The 24,063-nt window shown below is 45.7% G+C and overlaps 1 protein-coding gene across 5 annotated transcripts in view; it reads right to left on the bottom strand.

The window, feature by feature from the left end:
* The window catches only part of MAML3 (mastermind like transcriptional coactivator 3), a 270,375-nt gene that overhangs the window by 5,268 nt on the left and 241,044 nt on the right, over nucleotides 1-24,063 (bottom strand). For 4 of the 5 annotated variants that reach the window (XM_083571047.1, XM_083571049.1, XM_083571050.1 and 1 more), the window contains 2 exons: nucleotides 5,041-5,277; nucleotides 950-1,061 (listed from right to left, as the gene is read on the bottom strand). In XM_083571047.1, the coding sequence (XP_083427173.1) occupies nucleotides 950-1,061; nucleotides 5,041-5,277 (349 nt within the window). The remainder of the gene's footprint in view (nucleotides 1-949; nucleotides 1,062-5,040; nucleotides 5,278-24,063) is intronic. The other variant, XM_083571048.1, reaches the window with a different exon arrangement.

The following is a 24,063-nucleotide window of genomic DNA, read 5'->3' as shown; positions in this document are numbered from 1 at the left end:
CAGGAACCAACTATATCTCAGTGTCTTCCTTTCTTTCATTGACAATATGAAGCACATCCCCCAGCTTAATATAATACAAAATAACAAATCACCATTTTAACCACCAGGAGAGTGTTTTCTTTTACAGACCATGTATTTAGATTTCTCTCTTAAGGCTACACCAAGAAAAAAAAAGTACCAATGAAACTCACAAAATATGAAAAAAGTCCTCCTCTCCATCTACCCCCCTCCCCAACACAATATTTATGTGTTTTGAGCAGACAGGGCTCTTCACTGGACAACATTCTAAGATTAAATTTAAAAGATGAAAACAATGTGGATTCAACTGTTTGTAGCTCCTTAATATTATCTTTATCAATAGAATTTTGTGTACACAGGATGAAAACCCCATGGAAATGAATAGGATGCTCAACACATGGAGGGTTGAGAGGGGAAGCACAGGGCCAGCAAGCATAAGGCCACAAGAAAAGCCAACTGGATCAGGCCAATGACCCATGTAGTCCAGCACAGCGCCCAACCAGATGCCTGTGGAAACCCACAAGCAGGATCAAAGCACCAGAGCACTCTCCTTGCCTGTGGCTTCCAGCAATACTTACTGTATTCAGAAGCATTACTGCCTACAACCATGGGGCAGAACATAGCCATTGTTGCTAGTAGCCATTAATAGCTTCCTCCTCCATGAACTTGCCTAAATTCTCTTTTAAAGTCATCTAAGTTGGTGCTACCAATGCATCACAGCTTTCCATATGAACGGGACAGACTCTGACAAATAGAGGATGTGCTGCCCTTACGTAGAGTTTCAGTCTCTGACAATCTCCTCTTGGGTTGCCTGCTCTTGCCTGCCACATTAATAACTCTGCGTCAGTACAGTAAATAGAACACCAGTGCTCATATCTAGCTATGTGTTAGCAGGCAGCTTGTGCTCCCCAATTGCCTGCTGGGCTCTCACCTTGGAACTGATTGACCTGCTGCACAGGGTAGGGGTTCCTCTGCTGTTGCTGGAGGTGCTGCCGAGGCAGATGCGACTGCTGTTGCTGCTGCTGTTGCTGCTGCTGCAAATGCTAGAGAGAGGAGCAAGAAGAAGAAAAAGAGGTTGGTGAGCTTGCTGCCCAGCTGATTGTTGCGACTGCAGTCGGCAAGGCAAGCGGCGGAACTGGCGCTTTTCCAGCAAGGTGTTCTTGAACGACAAGTGCTGCGTCGAAGTGGCAGGCAAAGTGAGCAGCGGCCCCGTGCAGATCAAGAGCCCTCCGCACACAGCGTTGCTCAGACTCCAGGCATTGACTGCCTCTCCACAGCAGCTCTCTGCTCTTCACTTGCTGAGACCTTTTCGTACTTCTGCAAGACTCGGGAAAGGAGAGGAGAGGAGGGAACGCTCCTAGCTGAGAATCGTGAACCAAACTCTGGGACCATCTAGTATCTAAGTTAGTTAAGCCTACGGGGCTGGTTCTTATGAGCTGGGGCAGCCCAGTTGCTGCTGCCCTGGAAGTTCCAACAATGGAGGGACAGAAGAGCCATGTAGGGGAGGGATCTGGGATGGTGTGGGGAGAAGAATGCAACCATCAAAACAACCATGAGTATGGTTTACGCTTTCTCCTTTGGCTTCTTTTCATGGAGGTTCAGTAAGTTAGGAATGGGAGGACCAGGTGAGGTAAATCCTGGGGGGGGGGGACTCTGACCCTCTAGATGATGCTGGTCTTCAACCCCCATCAGCCCTGACCACTGGTGTGAAGCTGGCAAAGGCTCATGGGAGCTGGACTGCAACAACTTCCAGAAGGACACAGATTTCCCCACCCAGATGGGATATATGGCTGTCCATTTCACCTCACCCAGTTTTTCCATTCCTAGCTTACTGAACCAACGTGAGAAGAAGCCGTGGGGGAAAGCAGAAGCTATACCAATCCCATTACAACCTTTCCTCCTCTGTGAATATGTTCCATTAGACTTCTCTCGATAAGATGGGCAGGTTCAAGCACTGTCACATCCTTATTTAATGAATAAGAATGATTACATGGTGGGGGCAGGGAAGATAGGAAGGACGCTACCCTGAGTTGCTGGAAAGAAGACCTGCTCTCTGCTGCAAGGCCCATTTCCACCTGGCCTAGGGGTTGGGGCCTAGACTCCCCTTTAACAGCTAGAAGAGGCTCCTGGGACATTGCTGGAGCAACTCTTGGGTGGGGCAACTGACTAAAATGTTTTAAATGGTTCTAATTTTGGTTCCTCTATTTTGATTTTGTCAGGTTGGTGTTGGTTAAATGTTTAGTTGGTGGTTATTTAAATTTGGTTATAACTGTAAACTGTTTATTATTATTGGTGCTATTGTTATTATTGGTTTCTGTTGATTTACTGGTTTGTTTGTTGCTTGTATAGGATATTTCGTTTTTTAATGTATGATGTTTCATTGTGTTTTTATAAATGTTGTAAGCTGCCCAGAGTGGCTGGGGAAACCCAGCCAGACGGGTGGGATATAAATTTTTAAAAAATTATAATTTATTATTATCTTGCAAGAAACAAACATGCTGGATTCAAGACTCAATCCCTGCAGGCCATCGACTAAAAGTCAGAACTACTGAAATGATCCAAATCCTGGCCCAAGCAGCAGCGAAGGCTGACAGAACTGCTGCTGCAGCCACAGCTCATATCTGCCAGGGCAAGCAAATCACCGTGCTAGTCTGCAGCTGATGCCATAAAGTAGCGGCATTGAAGGTGGCTCAGGTTCAAGTGGATCCTGGGCCATCCCCACAACACCTCATTTTGGGGCTTTCTCTGGGCTTCTGCCAGTGGAGATTCTACCTCTGCCTGTCCTTCAGTGGCCAAAACAGAGAGTTGAACAGCAGTGGAACGATGCAGACATCACTCCACGGCCAGAAACCAGGGAGGAAGGACAAAAGCAGGGGGTTGGATTGCAGCCTAAGTGCCAGCAGCTGAATGTATGGATTTATTCATTCACTTCTCACTTCCTTAATAGGTTGTGCACTCTCCTGCTGTACAACATCGGCTTAGGAGTACAGATAGAAGCAGATTTTGTTGCTGTTGCTTGATTACAAAAAAATGCAGGCAGTGCAGCAGTGTGACTAGCTCTCAAATCCTTGCTGTGAGGCTGTTCTCCATCTATTACTGTGAATGAGGTATCAGGCTACTGAAAAATCATTCACAGTGCCTAAAGATGCACTTGTGGCATACTTCAGGGATTTGTGTGGAAACCAGGCCCTGATGCGCACTTGATAATACGCCTGAGCTCAGCAGGTGTATAGAGGGGCTTCTTCACAAATGCTGCCTTACTTGTGCAGGGAGTTACACCAGTCACCACTGCACCCGGCATATGAAACATCACTTTGCAGTTCTGTGGGATTTTACTAACTAGCCATATGGCAATTTGATCAGTTAATTAATTAAACGTAGCGCAGAAGATCCCCCAGAACTGCAAGACCAGTGTTTGATGTATTAGCATGCAGTAAACAGAAACAGATGAAAAGCAAATGCTTTTCCACAGGCTTCTTTTTCACTAAGATGCTTTCACTTAATACAAATTTGGGAGTGGAAAAAGGATCCCGTTCCTCCCAAAACACTTGTTGATTCTGGGAGGCTTTTTTCACCTTCACCTAGCCAATAGCACAGTTTGCTTAACATCTGTGATCAGGATTTGTTTTTATTTAAGTTTAGGTTCTTACATTAGTAAAGTGGCCTGGTTGCTGCTGTTTCTTAAATTTCTCTGTGAATGATGCTTAGGGTGTTCTAGCAATGGGAGAATGGAGAAGCACAGGACACATTTTGGTGCTTGAAGCGGAACAGCAAATGCCTCCCTCAGCCAAGATGCAGAATACTCAAGGCTGGCTAAGTAATTTTGGCACCCGAGGCAGAAAAATCCCCCCAAGCACCTCTCCCTGGGAGTAAAAGTGCAATAATTATAAATCAACGACTAACCATTTGTGTTCTTTTATGACATCCCAAATCAGCTGCCAGAGGCAGCTGCTTCACTCTCCCTAATGGTAGGGCTGACACATGGGAATCGGCACACCAGCATTAAAAAATGAATTGGGAGAGCACAGGAATGATATAGGCTATAGAAAGAATACTGGTGTGGTTCTTCCTTTCTCTTCGATCCAATGAGATCCTAACTTTAACTTTGTGGAGACATGTCATAGATGAAGTGACAACCATGCTGTTCCCATAAGCTAAGAATGATCTCCTGTGATTGAATCAAACACCTTATAGAAACAGCAGAAAATTATTTTCTAGGTAACCATAAAATAAGGAAGAGGAATAGAGATTCCTTAGAGGCATACATTCCGTTTTTCTCTGCAACATGCCATTAAAGGACCAAAGCAATTGCCTTCTGTCCCAATTATACCAGTAATTAGCATTATCGTTTATATTGCACCTTAAAGTGTTTAGCAATCCTTATCTTGTTTATCCTCACAATAGCCTTGTGATGGAGATGGAGAGAAAATGGAGAGAGCAAACTAAGAATCAAATGACTCTTCCAGAGCTGCCAGAGAGAGAACGAATCAGTGGTCCACAGAGGGAAGTGAGTTCTTCTCTAGATCTGCCTCCCTAAGCCTGTTGCCCTGCAGATGTTTTGGACAAGAAGGGCTGTAGCTGATGGGAGTTGTAATTCAAAACATCTGGATGACACCATGTAAGAAAAGGCTGGAGCTCATAGCAATACACAAGTCACTGCACTATTGTGGCAGTCAGTCCCTTGCCTCATAATTGACACATGCATGACAAATGAAAGCCTAGATTACAGAAGCTGCAGGGTGCTTGTATGAACCTTATGGATTGCACTGCTTGGTTACAATTGTTGTTGGAAAGGGAAGTTGTGTTGCCTCCCCAGTTGCGTCTCTCTTCCAGGGCTGGGAATGGTCACTTAAGGCAGGCATAGGCAAACTCAGCCCTCCAGATGTTTTGGGACTACAATTCCCATCATCCCTGACCACTGGTCCTGTTAGCTAGGGATGATGGGAGTTGTAGCCCCCAAACATCTGGAGGGCCAAGTTTGCCTATGCCTGACTTAAGGTATGGAGTGAAAGGGTGCAGTACCTGTTCTGCCAAGATCTGTTGCTGTTGCCGCTGCTCTCGTAGAAACTGCTGCTTCTGCTGTTCCATCATGTGGAGCTGGGCCCTTTGCTCAATCAGCATATGCTTCATAAGGGCAGCCTGAGGCTGTCCACCCAAGAAACTGGCATTGACCGAACTTGTGCCCACGTTACTGGATCCTGGTGGCACCGAGGACTGCATGGGACCTGTGGACCGAGACAGTCCCACTGCGTGCTGGTCCTGGACAAGGAAACAAACAAAAGCCATGTGAGGAATCATTGGGTATGTGATTAGGCTTATCTTCATTTAGTCTCAGTATTTTATCCCACCCCGCCATCACATGCAATGGAACATCAAGGTGCCATACAAACACCACAATTCAGAAACAAAGCAAGATTTTAAAGGGGGGGGGGAGAGAGAACCACCTGATTATTTGTTTATTTTGCAAAGACACAGGTCATTACCAATCAGACGCACCAGAATGAATTAAAATTTCCACGTAGCATCTAAAGGCCACCAGGGAGGGAACCAACTGAGTTTCTAGGGAGGAGGGCTTCCAGGGTCTGGGTACCACTACAGAGTAGGCCTTCTCCCACAAATGCCAGCATGGAACAAGGCCTTCTTCAATGAGCTGAAGAAAAGTCCAGCAGGATCATTGGGGGAAGGTATCCCAGTCCCAAACCATTCATGGTTTTAAAGGTAATAACCTGAATTTTGAATCCGAGTCAGAAACGGCCCAGGAAGAAGAAGAAGAAGAAGAAGAAGAAGAAGAAGAGTTTGGATTTGATATCCCGCCTTTCACTCCCCTTCAGGAGTCTCAAAGCGGCTGACGTTCTCCTTTCCCTTCCTCCCCCACAACAAACACTCTGTGAGGTGAGTGGTGCTGAGAGACTTCAGAGAAGTGTGACTGGCCCAAGGTCACCCAGCAGCTGCATGTGGAGGAGCAGAGATGCGAACCCGGTTCCCCAGATTACGAGACTACCGCTCTTAACCACTAGACCACACTGGCTCCAGTCAGTGAAGCTACTAGAAGAATTGAATCGCACAACCCAACAAATCAGCCCCAGTGGAAGCATTTTGCACCAGCTAAAGTTTCTCAGCACAGTATGTGGGGTGCTGCAAATTGCAGAAGGAGGACTCCACGCCTGTCTAGATGTTACACTTGCTGCAGGGATCGGCATCCCTATGGTGAGTTTTCCACCACCTGCTGTACTGTTTAGAACAAGTCGCCACATGAGTATTGTGAGTTTTTCTGCTTTTGAACTATATCAGTGGTGTTTCCTGGCAGGAGGGAGAGACTTGTGGTATGATGTCCAACCCACATAGTAAGCTGTTTTCAGTGAGGGTTTGGGAAAACAGTCAAGAGGTTGACATTTGCTATGGCAAAGGGAGGAATGGGTGGATCTGTCAATTTTTACTTTCTCTTACTTTCTCTTTTTTCTAGAGTTCAGGCCTGCACATTTCTGCATCAGTTTATTGATTGATTGATTGATTTTAAATTCACCAGCATTTTAGTACAAATTTATTCTCATATACACACTTTTGCAAGCCATTTCCCCAAATACAATGCATTTTTGGATGGCATTTCATGAATATATGCATTTTCATGTACCTCCCCCCAATACACAAATTCTTTTACATTTTATTTGGTTGGAGAGCAGCATCGGAGAATTCAGGCAAGTGTGAATTCTGAAAGATAGCTGCATTTCATTCCGTGTATTGTTTCAGGAAGTGCGAATTAGGGAATTTCACATTAAAAGCACCAGTCGACCTTCATTTCTCCTCCATTCCTCAGTGACTGTAAATACGTATACAGCAGTTTTCAGTTTACAAAGAAATGAAGTTCAAGGAGAGGCATGGTCCAAAAGTACAGGAGGTGGGAGAGGAGGAAGGAAGTGGATGATCAAGGAATTGTTCGGTGCAGAAGCCTAAATCCAGTTTTATTCTCTCTCTCTTTTTTGCAAGCATTGGGTGCACAGAATGCCACTTTATTGTATTCCTTCTGACACTGTGTGGTATGCAATCAGATCAAGTCTAACAGTAACCCTGGCAGGTTATTAACTCATATCTGAGGAAGTATATAAGAGGTAAAAGATACATGAGGAATGGTACAGAGAGCTGGGGACAAAACCCAGGACCCCTCAAGCCAAGCTCAGTCATTCAAAGCAACGCGAGTTACGGATTCAGCAAAAAGCAAGGAACAAAAGTAGTAATTAGGGCTTACATTTTCTTGCTGGTGAGGCAACTGAACAGGGTCAGGTGGCCCCAGTTCCTCTGCACGATGCTAACCCATGTAACCTCATTATAACTTCCAGGCAAAGTGAGGTGGATGAAAAGAGATTCAGCACCTGGAGTCCAATGCCAGGGAGTCGGGTTTGAGTGCAGGGCACCACCATGATACTTTTCAGGTTAAAGAGGAGGTAGTAACATCCTTTCATTGCTGCTCGTTGCCCATTAACATGCTTTTATACCCCCATGCGCCCGCACGATCAGGATGATCAAGAGGAGACCAGTTGAAAGTGGGCTATTTTAAAACTTTAATCTGAGTAGGACTGAATGTAAGAGGAGAGCAAGGCAGTGCAAATTATACTGCAAATTAAAGGACATGTTCTTGTGAATACCGCCCCCCCTGCACACCACGTTCCTGCCTGTTTGCCTGTGACGCTGCTGGTCCCTTTGCAGGGCTTGGCCAGAGGACTTAAGAGAGGAGGCCCGGAAAGGATCTCATTAGCAGTTCCGTCAACACAGCGCTGATCGCCTTTCTCTTCCCAGTGTAACCAATGGCGATTGTTATGCAGGAGAGATGCACCAGTAACACCCCAGGGAGGTTAGAACTTAATTATGAGCAGCCCTGGAGAGGGAAATTTAGACAGATGGATATGCATTTTTTTGGGGGGGGGGGAACCAACCACTTTCTGTTACTTCCCATCCTCTCTGTTTTTGCCCTGCATGATCCAAGTGAAAACTTGAGAACCAACTGTTGCAGCTATTAAGGCCCTGAGCAGCCGTGAAATCTACCAAAGCTTAGATTGGACATCTTACATGCTGCACGGGATGTCAGGCTACATCTAACCTCTCCTCCTAAATCCATCCACGTGATAACACCCCAGGCAGCTTTGGGGTGAGGCGGCAGGTGTGTGAGAATCACTTAGCTGCAGTTCCTCCCGAACACCAGCAGGTGGCATCCCAAGCCTGGTCCTCCACGGCTCTGTCAACCTGGGTTGGTGACTGATTGCTGCCCTGGGCTCTTGCTCTCCTCTCCCTCTCCCTCTTTCTCCCTCCTCCTTCCCCACCCTCCCCCATGCTTGCAGATGGCTTAATCATGACTACTGTTCCCCCCTCCTCCTCCTCCTCCTCCTCTCCCCATCCCCCTCAGTACTTCTGCGATAATGCTGCTAACGCAGAGCTAGGCAGTCAAGTGTTACAGCACAGAGCAGGTAGCCTGGCAACTGAGAGTATAATACCGAACAGATGGTGTTCGTACACATGATGGACATCACACACGACAGCCTGAGACAATCCAGGAATTCCCTGGTGGTTTGAGGCCCTCTTTATGGAAAGAGCGGGGGGGGGGGGGGACACACAAAACAAAACACAAGCCTGTTGGCTGCTTTGGGGATATTTCCTACCCTCTCCCACCCAACCTGACACTGAACCACTAAACTGATTTCTTGTTACTCCTGTTTTGCTAACAGCACTAAAGGGACAGCAGCCTGGTAGTGTGCGAGGGGGACGGACGGAGGGTTAAGCTTCGCGTAGCCTGAATTAATCAGGCATTACGCTGGGCCTGAGCGAGGACAGGGTTGCTTGACAAAGGAGCCACCCTTGCTTCTGCTCACAGCCGGCGCTCTCTCCTCGGTGAAGAGACTGTCTGGGTCAGGGGCGTCCCTGCGGCTGGAAGCTATGCAGGAGGTACAACAGGTAGACTCCTGTGAAACACACAAAGGGGCATTTGTAGGCTGTGCCCGGGTGGGAGCCCAGGTTATGCATTTACAGTGCTCTGGGTATGAAGAAAGAGCAGCCACACGGGAACACCTGGGAGATGGGAAGAAAAGGAGCATCAGCCTCATATCCTGCCCCTCATCCTCTTTTTCCAAAACAAAGAAACAAACATCTCTCCCTCTCCCACTGGTGAGAGCTGCAGGCACACACTGCAGTGCACTGCTCAGCCTCCAAATTCAATGCAATGCTGAGGGGGCTCCTGACACTTCTTCCAGGGAGCATGCTGCTCTTTACTAATGAGCTCAGGAAGCGGAGACATACCCAGGCTGTCAAATTTCCAAACACTGAACAATGCATAATCTGTGTCTGTGACGGGGCTGGGGAGAGAGAGCGCAACAGAAGCTCCAGGAAGAGAGAGGGCGTTTTTTCTTTCTTTCTTCCTCCGAGCAGCAAGGTGGAAGGAAAGGAAGGGCTGCAAAATGCCATCACAATAGGTTTCTCAGAGAAAGCAAAGCCACCCATACAAACGTCCCCTCGAGAAAGGTGAGCCAGAGTCTGACTGAATAAACAGTGGAATTATTTAACCTTTCAGAGTGCTCTGTTGTCGTCGTCTCGCCGTTCCCCCTTTCCCCCAGCGCTATTCCCCAGACCTGCCCCTCCACTGCAGACAATGATTTATCGCTGAGGAAATAGGATTTCCAGTGCTAAGGTCAGAGCTGGCCGTCAGACGTTACCTTGCTCTCACTGCAAGAAAAACCTTGGGCAAGCTTCCAGAGTTCCTGCAAAGCCAGCCTAGGGATCAGCCAGAGTGATACGTGGCAGCACTGTACACCTCAACGTATCTCAAAGAATACCTTGTTCTGCAGGGGACGCTCAGATTTCATTGCCTTTAATAACCTGCTTGTAGCTGCTATACTTCTGGAGAAGAATGGAAGGGCCTCTCCAGACTGGCGTGTGTTTGTTTTCGCAGCTGTATTCTGATCGTATATAACCACCCAGGTAACTTCATGAACACAAATCATAATGAATGCTCAGTAAAAAGGATGTCCCTAAACCACATAGGCACACTTCTAAATCAGGAGTCATCAGGGGACCCCAGCAGTCTCCTGATCAGAGTTCTCCACTGTCTTAGGTGTCAAATGAAGTGGTGGATGTCAGAGGTCTGAGTTCAAATCCCAGATTTGCTGTGCTCATGCACATGCGCAAATGCCTACATTGCAGATTCATGTAATCTGCGCACAAAGAAACAACAAGCCAACTATCAGACCAAACACTGAATCGCATGGCTTTTGCAGTTACCTTTTGTGCCCTGTTGAGCGGCGAAGAGTGAAAGACAAGTAGGGAGAGGGAGGAGGGGGAAGCAAGGGACAGTATCAGAACAGATCAGACTGGGCTGCGCACAGCAACAGCCACAACAGCTCATTTCTGTGCTCACACATAATTTTTATCATAATAAATTTTAGTTGGAACGTTTGCTCCTCTTCAGAGCAGTACAGGCTGAGCTGTGCAAATTGCCATCTCGTGACGCTTGCAAAGATGTTTCCAGTGCAGAAGATGTGTTGTGTGCTGCGGGCTAAGCCAAATTCAGCTCAGCGTAGACCTGTGGGTAAACTCAAGAGTATAGACAAGCCCTCCGTTGCATTGCATCGCGGATTTTCTCTGCAGAATCCAGTAAAGGGAAGGCACACCCCTGCACAGAGGCCTTTGCAATCTCCAGATGGGAGCCACATCGCACAAAGTTCTGGGTGGAAGTAGGTGGCAGCTTTCAAGAGAGGAATGCTTAGGGCTCAACTTACAGTTTGACAGCCAAGCAATGCCCAGCTGCCTAGGAAAGGGCAAACCATAAAGCACAGAGTTATACAACAGGCACCTGGTTTACTAAGGCCCCTGGAAGCATCCTTGCACATTGCCTTGTAGTGGTTGCATGAAGGTTGGCATGGAAATAGTTTCAGTAAATATAAATAAAATCAGATTCTGAGTCGCTCTGACCTTGGTCACGATAACACAGTCACAAAGGTCCTACAAATATTTGTTGGACTGTTTTCTCCCACAATGGTCTCCCTGCAACTATAGAGATGGCCTTCCCACCACAGAAAGGCCTGCCTGGTCTTCATGTTCCTGTTATGTTTATTTAAGACATTCATCTACCACTTAATCGTCAGCATTTCCAAGAAGTGTACATAAAATAAACTACACAGAATCAAACAATAAAAATAATCACAAAACCAAACAGAAGCCCCTTACACTTGACCTGAAAATGCCTGCTGGAATAAGGAAATCTTTGTCTTATTTCAGCTGGGAGGAAGTTCCACAGGTTTGGGCCCACAGAACTGAATGACTGACTTCTGGCAGTTGCAAGCCTTGCCTCTGAGCCATTGGGGGACCACCAACAGAGGCTCCCCTAAGGATCTGGGTGATCAGGCAGAGATATAAGAGATCCCTTGGTTTCTAATATATCCTTCAGCTAGATGACAGACAAAAACATTCTGGTTTCCCCAGACTTGGACACTGTTAATGTTTGCATTCAAAACAATACTGACTTCACTGTCTGTTGCAATGGAGTGCTGCTATTTTGTTGTGTTGGTTTGCATGCTTCAGTTTATCATTTTCTACATTTTAATTTCACTTTTATTGTTTCTCACTATTTTGTTTTCTCCACTCTGGGAACATAAACGTATGCTGAAGGTGTAGGATGAAAATTATGCAAATAAATACACACCCACCCCCTCCTCATGTTGCATCTGGTAGAAATCACACAGCCCAGTAGGATGTGTTCAGAAGACGCTTGGAAGTGCACCTCACAGTTTAACAAGCAAATGAAGAAAAAGTGCTCTGAAAGGGAACCCAAATCTATGTTCCCCAGTCTTAAGTAATTCTAGTTGTTGCCCAGGAATAATAGTGACAGTTAGGGAGTAATATGAATACCTAGAAAAGCACAGCTGCTAGAGACACTCAAACTGTCAGAGCATGCAAAGAATATTAAGGGAGGAAGCCCACCAAAGATCAAAGAGAGGTCTTGAAAAAGCAGAAACCTGCCTTGTAAGCTCTTTGCTGTCATGAACGGGGAGAGTTCGCATCACCCATGCTGGCATCTTTACAAAAGGTTATAAACTGAGACTATTTAAACGCTAGAGGGAACACGCTCAGTGTCTCCTTTTGAAACCAGCTCAGGTGTCAGGGATGGAGCTGTCTCGTGACAGGTTGTTTTGCCTTGTCTTGAAAATTAATTTCTGCTCTTAGCTGTGGCATCTCCAGCATTGCACTTCGCTGAGCTCCTTTTCACCTTCTCCTCAGTTTCAAAGGGGGGAGAATTTAATCTTTTTCAACGTAGCGTCTGAGCATCCCCACACTGCAGAATTCAGGTGTGTGCCTTATAAATCTCAGCAGCACCCTGAGATGGAGAGCAAATGTATGTGAAGCAGAAGGAAGGGATGTGGAGGGGGGGGGGAGAGTGAAGAATCAGGGAAGAGGAGAAGAAATGGCAGCTGACTTACAACCTTTCTGCACAGCCAGATAAAGCTGCACCTGGTTTTGTGGGTGGGAGACTTTCTGCTGCCTCAGAGAGGAGACAGATAGCAGTAGCAGGGCTGTTGCTGGGGGGCGGGGGCGGCGGAGAGGTATCAGCCTCCCATGTCTCCTTCTGCTACAGCTGGAAAACAGCAGCCTGTTGGAGGAGCCAGGAAGTTTGGCCGGTCATCCCTGCACATGAAGAGCAAGAACTTCCCCACATCTTTAGCTGCTGCTGGTGGTTGCTTTTGCAGGTGGGGGGGGGGGCGGGAAGAGCCTATTTATGTGAAGGCCACTGTTGTTGATGGGCCAGCCCAGTGAAGGAGTGTGGTGAGGGCACCCTCTCTGGGCGATTAGTTGTGGGCAAGTTGGTGGGGGGAGAGATATGAGAGTTAACCCGGCTTCCCAGGGGGAGCACTAAGGGGCTGCATTTGCGGTGAGAGGATGAATGCAGCACATGAATGCATATTCAGTGTGACTGGCAGGTCCTTCCTGATTTTTGCTATTGTTTTGTTTGATTTGTTGCTCCGTTGTATCCTTTGTTTGTGTTGATATGCATAACCATGTCTACTCAGAAGTAAGTCATAGAACTGAAGTGTGGTAAGGGACCTCCAAGGGCCATCTAGCTCAACCCCCTTGCAATGCAGGAATCACAGCTAAGGAATCCCACACAGACAGCCATCCTTACTCTGCTCAAAAGCCTTCAGTGAAGTCCAGGCACTGCAAACTGAGCCTGAGTGTTTAAGCTAGCTTTCCTCAACCTGGTGCACATCTGTGCTGACAGGAGTTGCCGTCCTAAACGGCTGGAAAGTTCCAAGCTGAGAAAGGCTGCATTGATGGACAAGTGCTGCTGTCCACTCACAGTGGCTCCAGGTTCTGTCCTCTCACGGGCATTTGGGTTTTACTTCACGCCTCCTTCCTCCCATTGCCAAACAAGGTGAAACTGAGAAGAGGGATGACTCCTATGGAATGCAGTGGGCTTGCTCCCAGGTAAGGAGAGTTAGAATTGCAAACAGACTGATTACTACATTTATACTTTGCCTTTTCATCCAAGGGGCTCAAGGGGGCATATGTGGTTCGATTACCCCCTACTTTATCCTCACAACAAAGGAGGTGGAAAGGAAAACTTGCAAATTCATGCCTTTCCCCTGCTTTTAAAAGAAATGGTTTTGCTCAGAGTAGACCCATTGAAATTAATTAACCTTTCTAAGTTAGATCCATTAATTTCTGTAGGTCTGCTCCACATAAGGCTCAGTTAAATACCACCTACTGGTATTTAGCATAGAAGCTAAGAGACCACACTCTGAACAAGAAACTCATTTTGCTGCTTGCAGCTTAAAAAGAAGAATAGGGGATATCGTAAACAACTGACTTATGCTGTGAATTCACTAGGTGGTCTTAAGCAAGCCCGTCTCAGCCTCGTGCCTGTCTCCCATCTGCCACACGAGAAAAAAAAATCCTATTGATGTACCATATAGTGTTGTTGTAACAAAGATAATGTATGTGACGCGCAGTGAACTTTGAAACATACCATATAAATGGTACATCCTTGCTTTGTGCAGATAATCCTTGGAGCTCTCCTTGCTGCTGCAGAGATCAATGAAACTTCAGAGTAGGTTTTAATCTGAACTTCGTATTTTTAAATGTGCCCTCCCCTTCCCTGGTGCTTCTGTTTCCTTCTTGCGCCGGGGTTTTAAAACAACTGACTGGCTGCCCTCAAAAGAGCAGGGGAACTGTGAGGGATGTGTCACCTGCACAGTGGAGCAAAGCAGCTGTTCCAGATTCCAGGCGGCCTGATTTGGTCAAACACAGCCTGCTAATGATCTCTTAGCTGCTTTATGAATTGAGCCCTTATACCCACGCGCCTGCTCTCTCCCTTTCTCTGCGCTGCCTTCTCTTTCCTTGCTTCAGGGAGAAGTCAGGGGGGGGGGAGAGGGAAGCATCAGCTGTCTCTGGCAGAGCTTGCCTGCAAAGGCTTTCTCCTGCCACCCCAAATTCCCCACCCACTCCCCTCTTGCTGGCCCAATGAAGCCATCAAGCTAAAGATTGCATAACTGATGAACAGGCCTATCTTGTGTTATACTGGGAGACGGGCCAACTGCCTCCATTTATAGACAAAAGTGCCATCAGTCAGCCAAATGAAACCCTTTGCGGCAGCCACTACGAAGGAGGAAGAAAAAGAGATGGGGGAGCCAGATCGGGGGACGTGCTGTGTTGTGACGTCACCAGGAGCTTCCTTCCACCACTCCCACCAGTCTCCCCAGTGCACAAATGCCTTCCACAGAAGAAACCTGAAACCAGACTAAACATAGTTCGCAAAGCCACTCATCTCGAACGACTTCTTCTTCTGCCTGCCCCTCAATTCCCCCCTCCCCCTCCCTGTGCCTTGAACTTCACTTAAGTCACACAGTCCTCTATCATATTATATCATCAATCAAGCTAATGCTAATCAGATCAATAAGAATATATTCTCTCCAGTGCTTTCCTTTCCTTGCTCGTAGAACTCTAAAGATTTAAAATAAATCAATCCGGCCAATGCTAGACCAAGAAAAAGTAATCCTTAAAACACCCACCCACACCCTGCAGCAAGCTTAAATACCAGCACAATGCACACTTCGTACAGGGTTCACTCATGGCTGATTCACACCTGCATGTTCATCAACTATTGTTGATGGAAGGTGTGAGCTCCTGTTTAAAATGATTCGTAATCCCCAGTACATATGAACATACATGTCTACTGTAGCATTATTAAACATGGTGAGCATGTATATACGAACTTGCCCAAAGTCATGTCCAGATATAGGAATGTGTTTTTATTTTTTAAACAAACCTTAGAAGAAGACAATCATGTTGTGGACTGGGTGAACTCCCATAAAAGGATCTGGTATTTACATAACATTTCCAATAGGCAGTTGGACTGAGGTCTGGCAAGCAGTTAGTACTGGATGGGTAAAGAGGAACGCTGGCAACTATACCAGGAACAGCCTGGTTGTTAAAAAGCAAGTGGGCAAGATGGGCATTTGCTGCTTTTACTGATGCTCACCCTAGTTTCTGGCCTGTGAAACCATTAGCATTCCTGCCTGGCCTTGCAAACCCTGCTCAGAGTTAAAACTAATCCTAAGCATAGCATTACCAACTGCTCGACTATTGCAAGATGCTGCCTTTAGCTGTGTACAGGCAATGGCTATTCTGAGACCAGGAGAAAGCACTGTGGAGCTGCCACTGCCTGCACTGCACACAATCACTTTCTGCAAGTTTTGGTAGTGCTTCAAAATGCACTTTGCAATATGCTCAGAAATGTGACAACAATTGCTGCCTTGGACAATACGTATGTATGTATTGGGAAAGCTTCATACCATGCTCTTTCACCCAAAGACTCTTACCGTAACTAAAAGAACAATTAAAAAAACCAATTCAAACAACAAGTTAAAACAGGACAGCATTAAGTAAATTAAAAAACAGTGACACATCAGGCTTATAATCCATGAAATCAATGCAATATAACAGGGCTGTGCAAATAAAAATGCATTACCTGGTGCTGAGAAAACATTAAAGTTGGTTCCAGGCGAGCTGCTCTGGGGACATTCCAGAAATTGGGCACCATCACAGAAAAAGCCTTATGTACCTTTCGGTCTGAGTGTTGAAGGCAGCAATTGCATAGTGGCCATGGAAAATCTCCATTTTCAAGTTGGGAGCAGTTTCGAAGGTGCTTTGTTTGTTAAAATATATATTTTAGTACCTGAAAGGACATGTGCTTATCCACATCAAGGCACACACGCGCGCGCACACACACACACAATTTAAAATCCCTTAGAAACTTGATTACTTCAGAAGTTCAAGTAAATGCCGCCATTCCATTCACCTGCATGAAACTAGGAAATGTAGCTCTGTGGAGAAATGAGGAATGAGGAGTAAACAGGCATCTCTATCCCACCCCTCTGAAGCAAAGCTTCTCCTTTCCTCCAGTTCGTTTGGGTAGTGGTCAAGTTACAAATGCTGGATCAGGACTGGGCCGCCCTGGTGGGAGGAAGGAGACTCCCATTGCTCCATAGAAATAATTATCTATACTCCACCCAAGGACTGAGACAGCTACTGGGGCACAGGAACCAAGGATTATCATGCGCTAAGTAAGAGGCTGCTGATTCCAAATGACTGGAGTTTTCGAAAACAAGGTGTTTGGTGCTGATCTGTTCTTGATGACCAAAATGATGGTGAGGTACAGAAATGTATAACTTCTCCACTGCTTTAGACAGGAAAAAAGAATATGGTGATGGGTGCCCAGTGAGAGGCACCCAACAGAATTAAGTGGTAAAGTTCTTTTTCACTTGTATCACTTCAAATTGAAGGTATAGAATCATAGAATTGTAGAGTTGGAAGAGACCCTGAGAATCATCTAGTCCAAGCCCCTGCAATGCAGGAATATACAGCTGCCCCATACGGGGATTGAACCTGCAACCTTGGTGATATCAGCACCACGCTCTAGCCAACTGAGCTATCCAGGCCCGTCGGGGACTATTTCACCATCCTGTGATAAAATCTTCCATATTTGCCTCTTCATTATTCATACTTGCCAATTGGCTTGTTTCATTAAACAGGATCTTGCCCTGCCACTACATACTTTTTAAGAAGCCATGGACCATAAACCCGATACTGCAGTAAGGGAGATATTGGAATAAGAATGACCCGCTCTAGCCCTGTATACTATATGCACCTACAAATGAGCACAGATCTGTTATGATGTTATTACTATAACAGAAGGAATAGTTTCTAATGTATGTGTTTAAGCAAAATATTCCTAATATTTCCACATTCTGCACTACTAAAAAACCATCTGCTCCAACTGTGCCTCTGCTTTCTCCCGAAAACATCCCTACTAATTGGTTTCTAATGTTGGCACCCATTTCTTGCTGCAGGGACCCATAAAACAGGCTCCTCTCTGGTTGTTGTTCCATTCACTCAGCGTAGTGAATTATAATTCCTTTCTTGCCTTCTTTAATAAAAAGGGGAGACCAAATTCAGGGACAGTGGATTCACTACTCTGCAGTGCTGAGAGCACTGCTCAGTGTCAGTCGCTTCATCTATTTGCTCTGTCTTTCAGCGCAAGGGAAGAGCTTTAAATCTGCCATGCTCTCATTCTCTGGGCCCCTGGTTACCATGGTCTTGCCATGCAGCATCTCAGGGAACACAATTCTTCTGCCATTTCACATGGGACCACTGCATGCAGCCCATTTGTTTGCTTTAACCTCCCTTTACCTATGGATACTTTTATGTTCATCTTGTGCTCGAATCCTGCTGGACTAGGATGGCCATTGGCCTGATCTAGTGGGGTCCTCTTTAAGTTCTTACGTTCTGTTCAGAACTGCTGCTGCACATATTGGATATGTACCAACAGTTACATAAGTGCAAAATAGTATAAGCATCTGTTTATATTGGCAGCACATCCCACCAACATCAGATGCCAGCACAAATGGTTAGGGTCTTACGAGCTCGGTTTCAACAAGTGCAGTCTCTACAGCAGGGGTCAGCAACCTTTTCCAGTCATGAGCTGGTCCACCATCCCTCAGACCATGTGGTGGGCCAGACTATATCTTTTTTGGGGGAATGAACGAATTCCTATGCCCCACAAATAACCCAGAGATGCATTTTAAATAAAAGCACACACTCTACTCATGTAAAAACACCAGGCAGTCCCCACAAATAACCCAGTGATGCATTTTAAATAAAAGCACACACTCTACTCATGTAAAAACACCAGGCAGGCCCCACAAATAACCCAGAGACGCATTTTAAATAAAAGGACACATTCTACTCATGTAAAACACGCTGATTCCCAGACCGTCCGTGGGACAGATTGAGAAGGCGATTGGGCCGCATCCGGCCCATGGGCCTTAGGTTGCCTACCCCTTCTCTACAGGGTAAAACTGACCAGAGTCAGGCTGAGATTACACATACATGCTCATCCCATGACAACTTCCTTAAAAAGCAAGGTTTGGTAGCGCCCCCCCTCCAGGGGGCTCTGTCTAACAGCAATGGGTATCTCCAGCAGGTTTACCTGGTGATGGTGGTTGTCGTGGTGGGAAGCCATTTTAATTTCACACAATGCCCCGGAGCAATGCTGCATCTGAGGCATATGTGTGTAATTAAAATGGCAGGTCCTTGCAGACCCAGTGACCCACAAATGGGACTTAGGCCCAGCATGTGGTAGGTACTGCCAGGGTGCTGGTGTGCTTGTAGCTGGGTGCTGATGCCATTCCTGAATTCACTTGCACATGTATGGGTGAAACAGCCACCGCAGATCAAAACTCCGCACAGAGCTTTCATGTCAGCTGACGCCATATAAAAAAACCACACTTTTCAATGGAAGGCTGCTGGCATATCTGGCTGTGAGTCATTAAGTGAGAAGTCACTAAGAGCATGATCCAGCCAAAGATAAGTATATTAAGGTTTCATTGATTTCAGTGGGAGAGATTTAGGCACATGCTTAAGTTTCCCATTGAAAATCAATGTGGGGCTTAAAACCTTGGCTGGACTGCACCCCCCAGGGACAAGAGATCCAGTTATCTACATGCATGTGTGAATCAGCCCTTAGACAGCACTTTCTCACTTTAATGAACTAATGCAAGAGGGGAAACCCACAGGTTCCAACTACCATCTCTGAGCCTGTTTACATAGATTAACTTTATGGTGGATTGATTTAAATCACCAAGAAAAAGGGCTGATTTAAGTTTCCAGCTCTGTAGTAACTATTTGCAATTAAATACTTTTCTTTAGTGCCTAGGAGCATAATCCAAATCTTGGACCTGCAGTTCACATGCCTTTGGCAGTACAGGATTTCTACCTGTTTGGGGTATCAACTGAAAACTTAATTATTTCTATTTTGCTTTATTTCATATTTCAACTAAGTTCTACTAAGAGTATGGACCCACTGAAATTAGTGGACATGGCTAAGTTTCGGTCCATTTCAATGGGCCTACTCTGAGTAAAACTTAGTGCAATGCCATTCAGAATCTATTCAGGCCTGGGGGCACACTGGGAAATGTAAGAAACTGTTATGGACACCTCAAAATACCCATTTTACAGAATAAAATCTGTAAAAATATCTACCCCCCCCAAAAAAAACCTAGAGAAGAAAAGCAGCAAAAAAGCAAACAACAACAAAAACCCTCAATCTTTTATTATTAAATATTGGGACGGGTGCAGTGCTATGGGCTGGATCCAGAGAACACTGTAAACCGAACTCCGCTCATGCAACGCAGATTTCCCTTCTCACTGCTGCCTCTTGCCCTTCCCTAAAAAGCAGCTCCTAAGTGTCAGAGAACCCCTCCATAATGTTGTAGAGGCTGCACCAAGAAAGGCAAATTGGCAGGAATTGCAGAGGGTGAGGGGCTTGAGCAGGATCATGCAAAGGATGATCTGGGCATGCATCCAGGAGCTTTCAGAAGCAAGGACTGCAGGGTAACAGGTCAGAACAGATTTCTCTATGACAAGGAAAATAAATGTCTGATCTATTTGTCTATTGCACCAGGGGCTTTAACTCATTTTTTAAAAAAATAGAGCAGTGATAGGCATTTTGCCCCCAAGGGTCATTTGAGGGGTTGGGTGGACAGTCAGGGACCAGACTATGGCTGACAGTGAGCATATCCTAAGACTCACACACATCTATTTCTCTCCTTCTCTATATAAAATCTCCCTCAATTTCCTCCCTCACCATCCTCCGATTATCTTGCCCCAAACAAACCATGAGCTGTAAACAAGATTTGCCCTTGGCTTACCACCTGTGATTTGTTTGAGGGAGACAAACCATGAGCCTCGGTTTGCATGTAACGCTAAGGCTAACCATGGTTAGCTCCAGGAAGCATGGCAGCAGCAGGAATGGAGGGTGGGCAGCAAAGTGGCTGCAATTTTCATTCTATGTACCTGCAGGCTAGCTTGCTCATGCATTGCTAGGGTTTGGTCTTTCTGCTCCTCTCCCTGGAGATCCTAGGGATTCGACCTGGGACCTTCTGCATGCAAAGCATGTGGTCTACCAAAGCGGCAGGGAGCTTTTATTGCACACACACACACGGTGGAAAAGCCCTGGACTTTACAGCAGAGCAGCAGAATGAAAAACCCAGCAACGCCTACTTCAAAAAACAACAACCCAGAACATTGTGGAGAGCAGAGATCACCAGCCCTGGAGAGTTGACAAATAAAAGAGGAGGATGGGAATAAACTGAAGGCAGTCAAAAGGTTTTAAAAACAACTCATTAGGAAACAGACAGTAGGAGGGCAAAGGTACAATTAGGGAAAAAAAATAAAGCTCTGGAAACAGAAGTTCACAGTATTTTCAGCAAGTAGCACACAAGTCTGAACTAGGGCAAAGTTCAAGTAAGACATGACTGAGCTTCTTGGTTGGAGATTTGTATTAGTGATGCTCCTGCCACAGCTAACAAGACTTTTGCTTTCTATGGGACCTGACCCAGGGAAACGATCATCACCCACCACCCCATGGAATTCACTGGGCGTTTGACAGCATTCAGTAGTTTGCATTAACATGACATTTGTTCCAGAGCATGGATGAAATATTTAAGGGCTTGCCATAGTACAGTTGTACGAATATTGCCATGAACACTCATTTATTGTTCACTGATGACACGAAAGCTCATACCAATAACAAACTTAGCTGGTCTCTAAGGTGCTACTGGAAGAAGAGTGTTTTAGATACTTAAATATACATCTCTGATTTATGGATTTCAACCCTGGGGAACTGTTACCTTAATCTAGTTTGTCCTAAAAAGTTCACTCTTGGTGTTAAATTACAAGGCACAAACAGTTTCCTAGTCTTTCATAAACTAGGCTGAAAGGGGCCACATATATATGGATTCTGTGGTGATGACATCACAGAATGTAAAATACTGCATCTGATGTGGAAAACATTTTAGCTCCCTCTCTTTCAAGAGACATCTAATCACCATGGATGCAGAGAAAAAGGGGCATTTTTCTTTCTGTTGTAACAAACAGAGCAAGTCTGAATAAGGATAGCTTCCGGGGTGGGGGCTGCCTACCACTTATCTGATTCCCCAGCCCACCTGACTGCTCTTGTGCCAGTGCTGATGTGGAAAGTATCAGGAACCCCTTGGAACAAACTATGAATTAAACATACAGAAGCTTACTATAATAAAATCCTGCCTGGATCATGCTACACTGAACTGCAGTAGCAGAGAGGTCGTCTCAAGTGTGAATACTTCCCCTCTGCCAGAAAACCTGCACATGAACATCTATCATATGACAGAGATGGGCTTTAGCTCAGCCTCATTTCTGATGTGCTTCCTTGCCATTCACAGGTAGTTTTGTCCTGGCTCCCACTCGTGAACATGGCACTCAGCTCAGTTATTGCCAAAGGCTTTAGTCCAAAAGTCACTACAATGCTCAACCATAGATCAGGCTACAGAAAACACAGTTCAGAAGTTTGTAGCAGAGTTCTAAGGTACATGGCTAAGCATAAGCTAAGATGCTGTCCCAACATGTGACACGCTCCCTGAGCTCCCCTTCCAAAAGCAGGTGGGGGGGGGCATTTGCATAGTTGTCATCCCTAGCCATGTAACTGGGCAAGCAAGGCACTCCTGCAAGTAGGCTGGGTCTGCTCACACTGGCACAGTCATCGCCATGTCCTTGCCAGTGGAGGTGGAGACGACATGGCTGGTGAACTGTATGATCCCCGGGATGGAGAGAGCTTCACTGATGGGAGGCAGCGCTGGAGTAATTTCAGGTGGCTCCGCCACCTCATTGGGGGCATCCACTGAGGCAGGACTGTATCCAGACAACCCCTGGGCTCAGCATCCAGATCAGTGCCCACTAGACCCCAGGTTCCAACTCCATCCTCTCATCCCAATTGTCCTCCCCCCTCAGACCAGCCCTGCCAGGAAGTCTCCATGGGGGACTCCATGACAATATTTGAATGTGAAGGCATTCGAGCATGCCATGTCTCAGGGGTCTGAGATGGTACAGTCTGAGAAAAGCTAACCCAGATTCTTAGGGAAGAGCAGAAGCTCCGTGGTGCAACATCTGCTTTGGATGCAAGAAGGTCCTGTGTTCAAACTCCAGGTAGGACTGGCTGGGAGAAAATCCTGTCTGAAATGTTGGAGAGCCACTGCAAGCCAGTGCAGACAGTACTGAGCTAGATGGAACAATGGTTTGACTCAGTACTGCATAAAGAGGTTCCCACGATCCTATTTCTACAAGTTCTTATTTGATGAGGGTGTCTAGAAAGATGTCTGCAAGAGCTCCTTACCTGACTAGCCACCTTTCCCATGTCACTGTCTCTTCCTTACCTTAATGCAAATCTCATACTGCAGATACCAGCCTCACCATGGATTTTTGTCAACAGGCTGAGTGATACTCAGGATGCATTTATGCATAAGGCAATATATCCCTGTTATTCACAGATGAAACTCCAGTGAGTGGTTATATTATGTACCTTTTGAAATATGGCATTTCAAGGCAAAAGTCCTTTTTAAAATAAAATAAAAATCTACATGTACCACTCTAAACATCTTTGTATCTAAGCTCTGTGTTCCTTTGCAGAAAATGTCAACAACAATAACAAGAGAGGCGGCTTTAAGTCAATATGAAGGGGGATATGTAGCTGAGAAGAAGTTATCTTTGAATGTGCAAGCATGGATCCTTGCTATTCATGGAGTTGTTTACCATGGTTTAATTTCAAATATTAAAGCTGGTCACACACAGAAATCAGAATTGTGTAGCATAACAAGTAACTAGTCCTCCTTGCAGATCATCTTCAGAGAAACACTATTAATGATAGCAAGAAATATTTTATTCCAGGTAGCTGTCAAGGAAAGAGAGAATCTGCCCATCTGAGAAATCTGGGCAGCCATCGTCATGTCAGTGGAAGAGAAAAGACTTGACAAAGAGGGCACATTTTTGTGGAGCAATTTGCATGAACAAAATTCGCCATTTTACATGCAGTTCACAAACCACCAGCAGCAGCGTTAATTGGCAGAGTTGCCACTCACTTGTGGCACTTACTTTGAGCTCTCACTAACATGAATGACTAATATTGAAGAGGCTTCAGATGTTCTGGAATTATTTTAAAAGGGCTTGGGTTCCCCCACCTCCTTCCATATCATTTCATTATCTTTACACCTTAAATGGCCTTCCATGAAAAATGGAAAGCCTCAGAAGAGTTCAGGTTAACACTATTAGTAGAATAGAAAGCAGGAATGCTTTCGTTAATACAGGGAGAAAATGGATAGCTCTGCAATGACAGCCAATATGATTGTGCCCTGCAGTGCCAATTGGGTGCCAAAACCTACTTTGATAATGTAACAATGAATTGCATGCAGACAAGTACACTTTTACAATCCCTGTTACCAATATGACGTTGGTCTTTGCGTGTATCTCAGTTGCTGACACATTTGATCGACTCTGGCTGTCTCCTTCCTGGAATGTATTAGAAGCCCTTTAACTTAACATAGGAAAGATTCCATATCCATCATTCTTCACCCGCAGAGAAAATCACACGTCTTCCATATTACTTCTCCTTAAAACACTCAGGCTACAGCTGTTGTTCCTCCTCTG

This window comes from Podarcis filfolensis (genome assembly GCF_964270895.1).
Source record: "Podarcis filfolensis genome assembly, chromosome: 9".
Classification (NCBI taxonomy): domain Eukaryota; kingdom Metazoa; phylum Chordata; class Lepidosauria; order Squamata; family Lacertidae; genus Podarcis; species Podarcis filfolensis.
The sequence above is the reverse complement of the archived record's forward strand: the minus strand, read 5'-3'. Positions and strand labels throughout refer to the sequence as shown.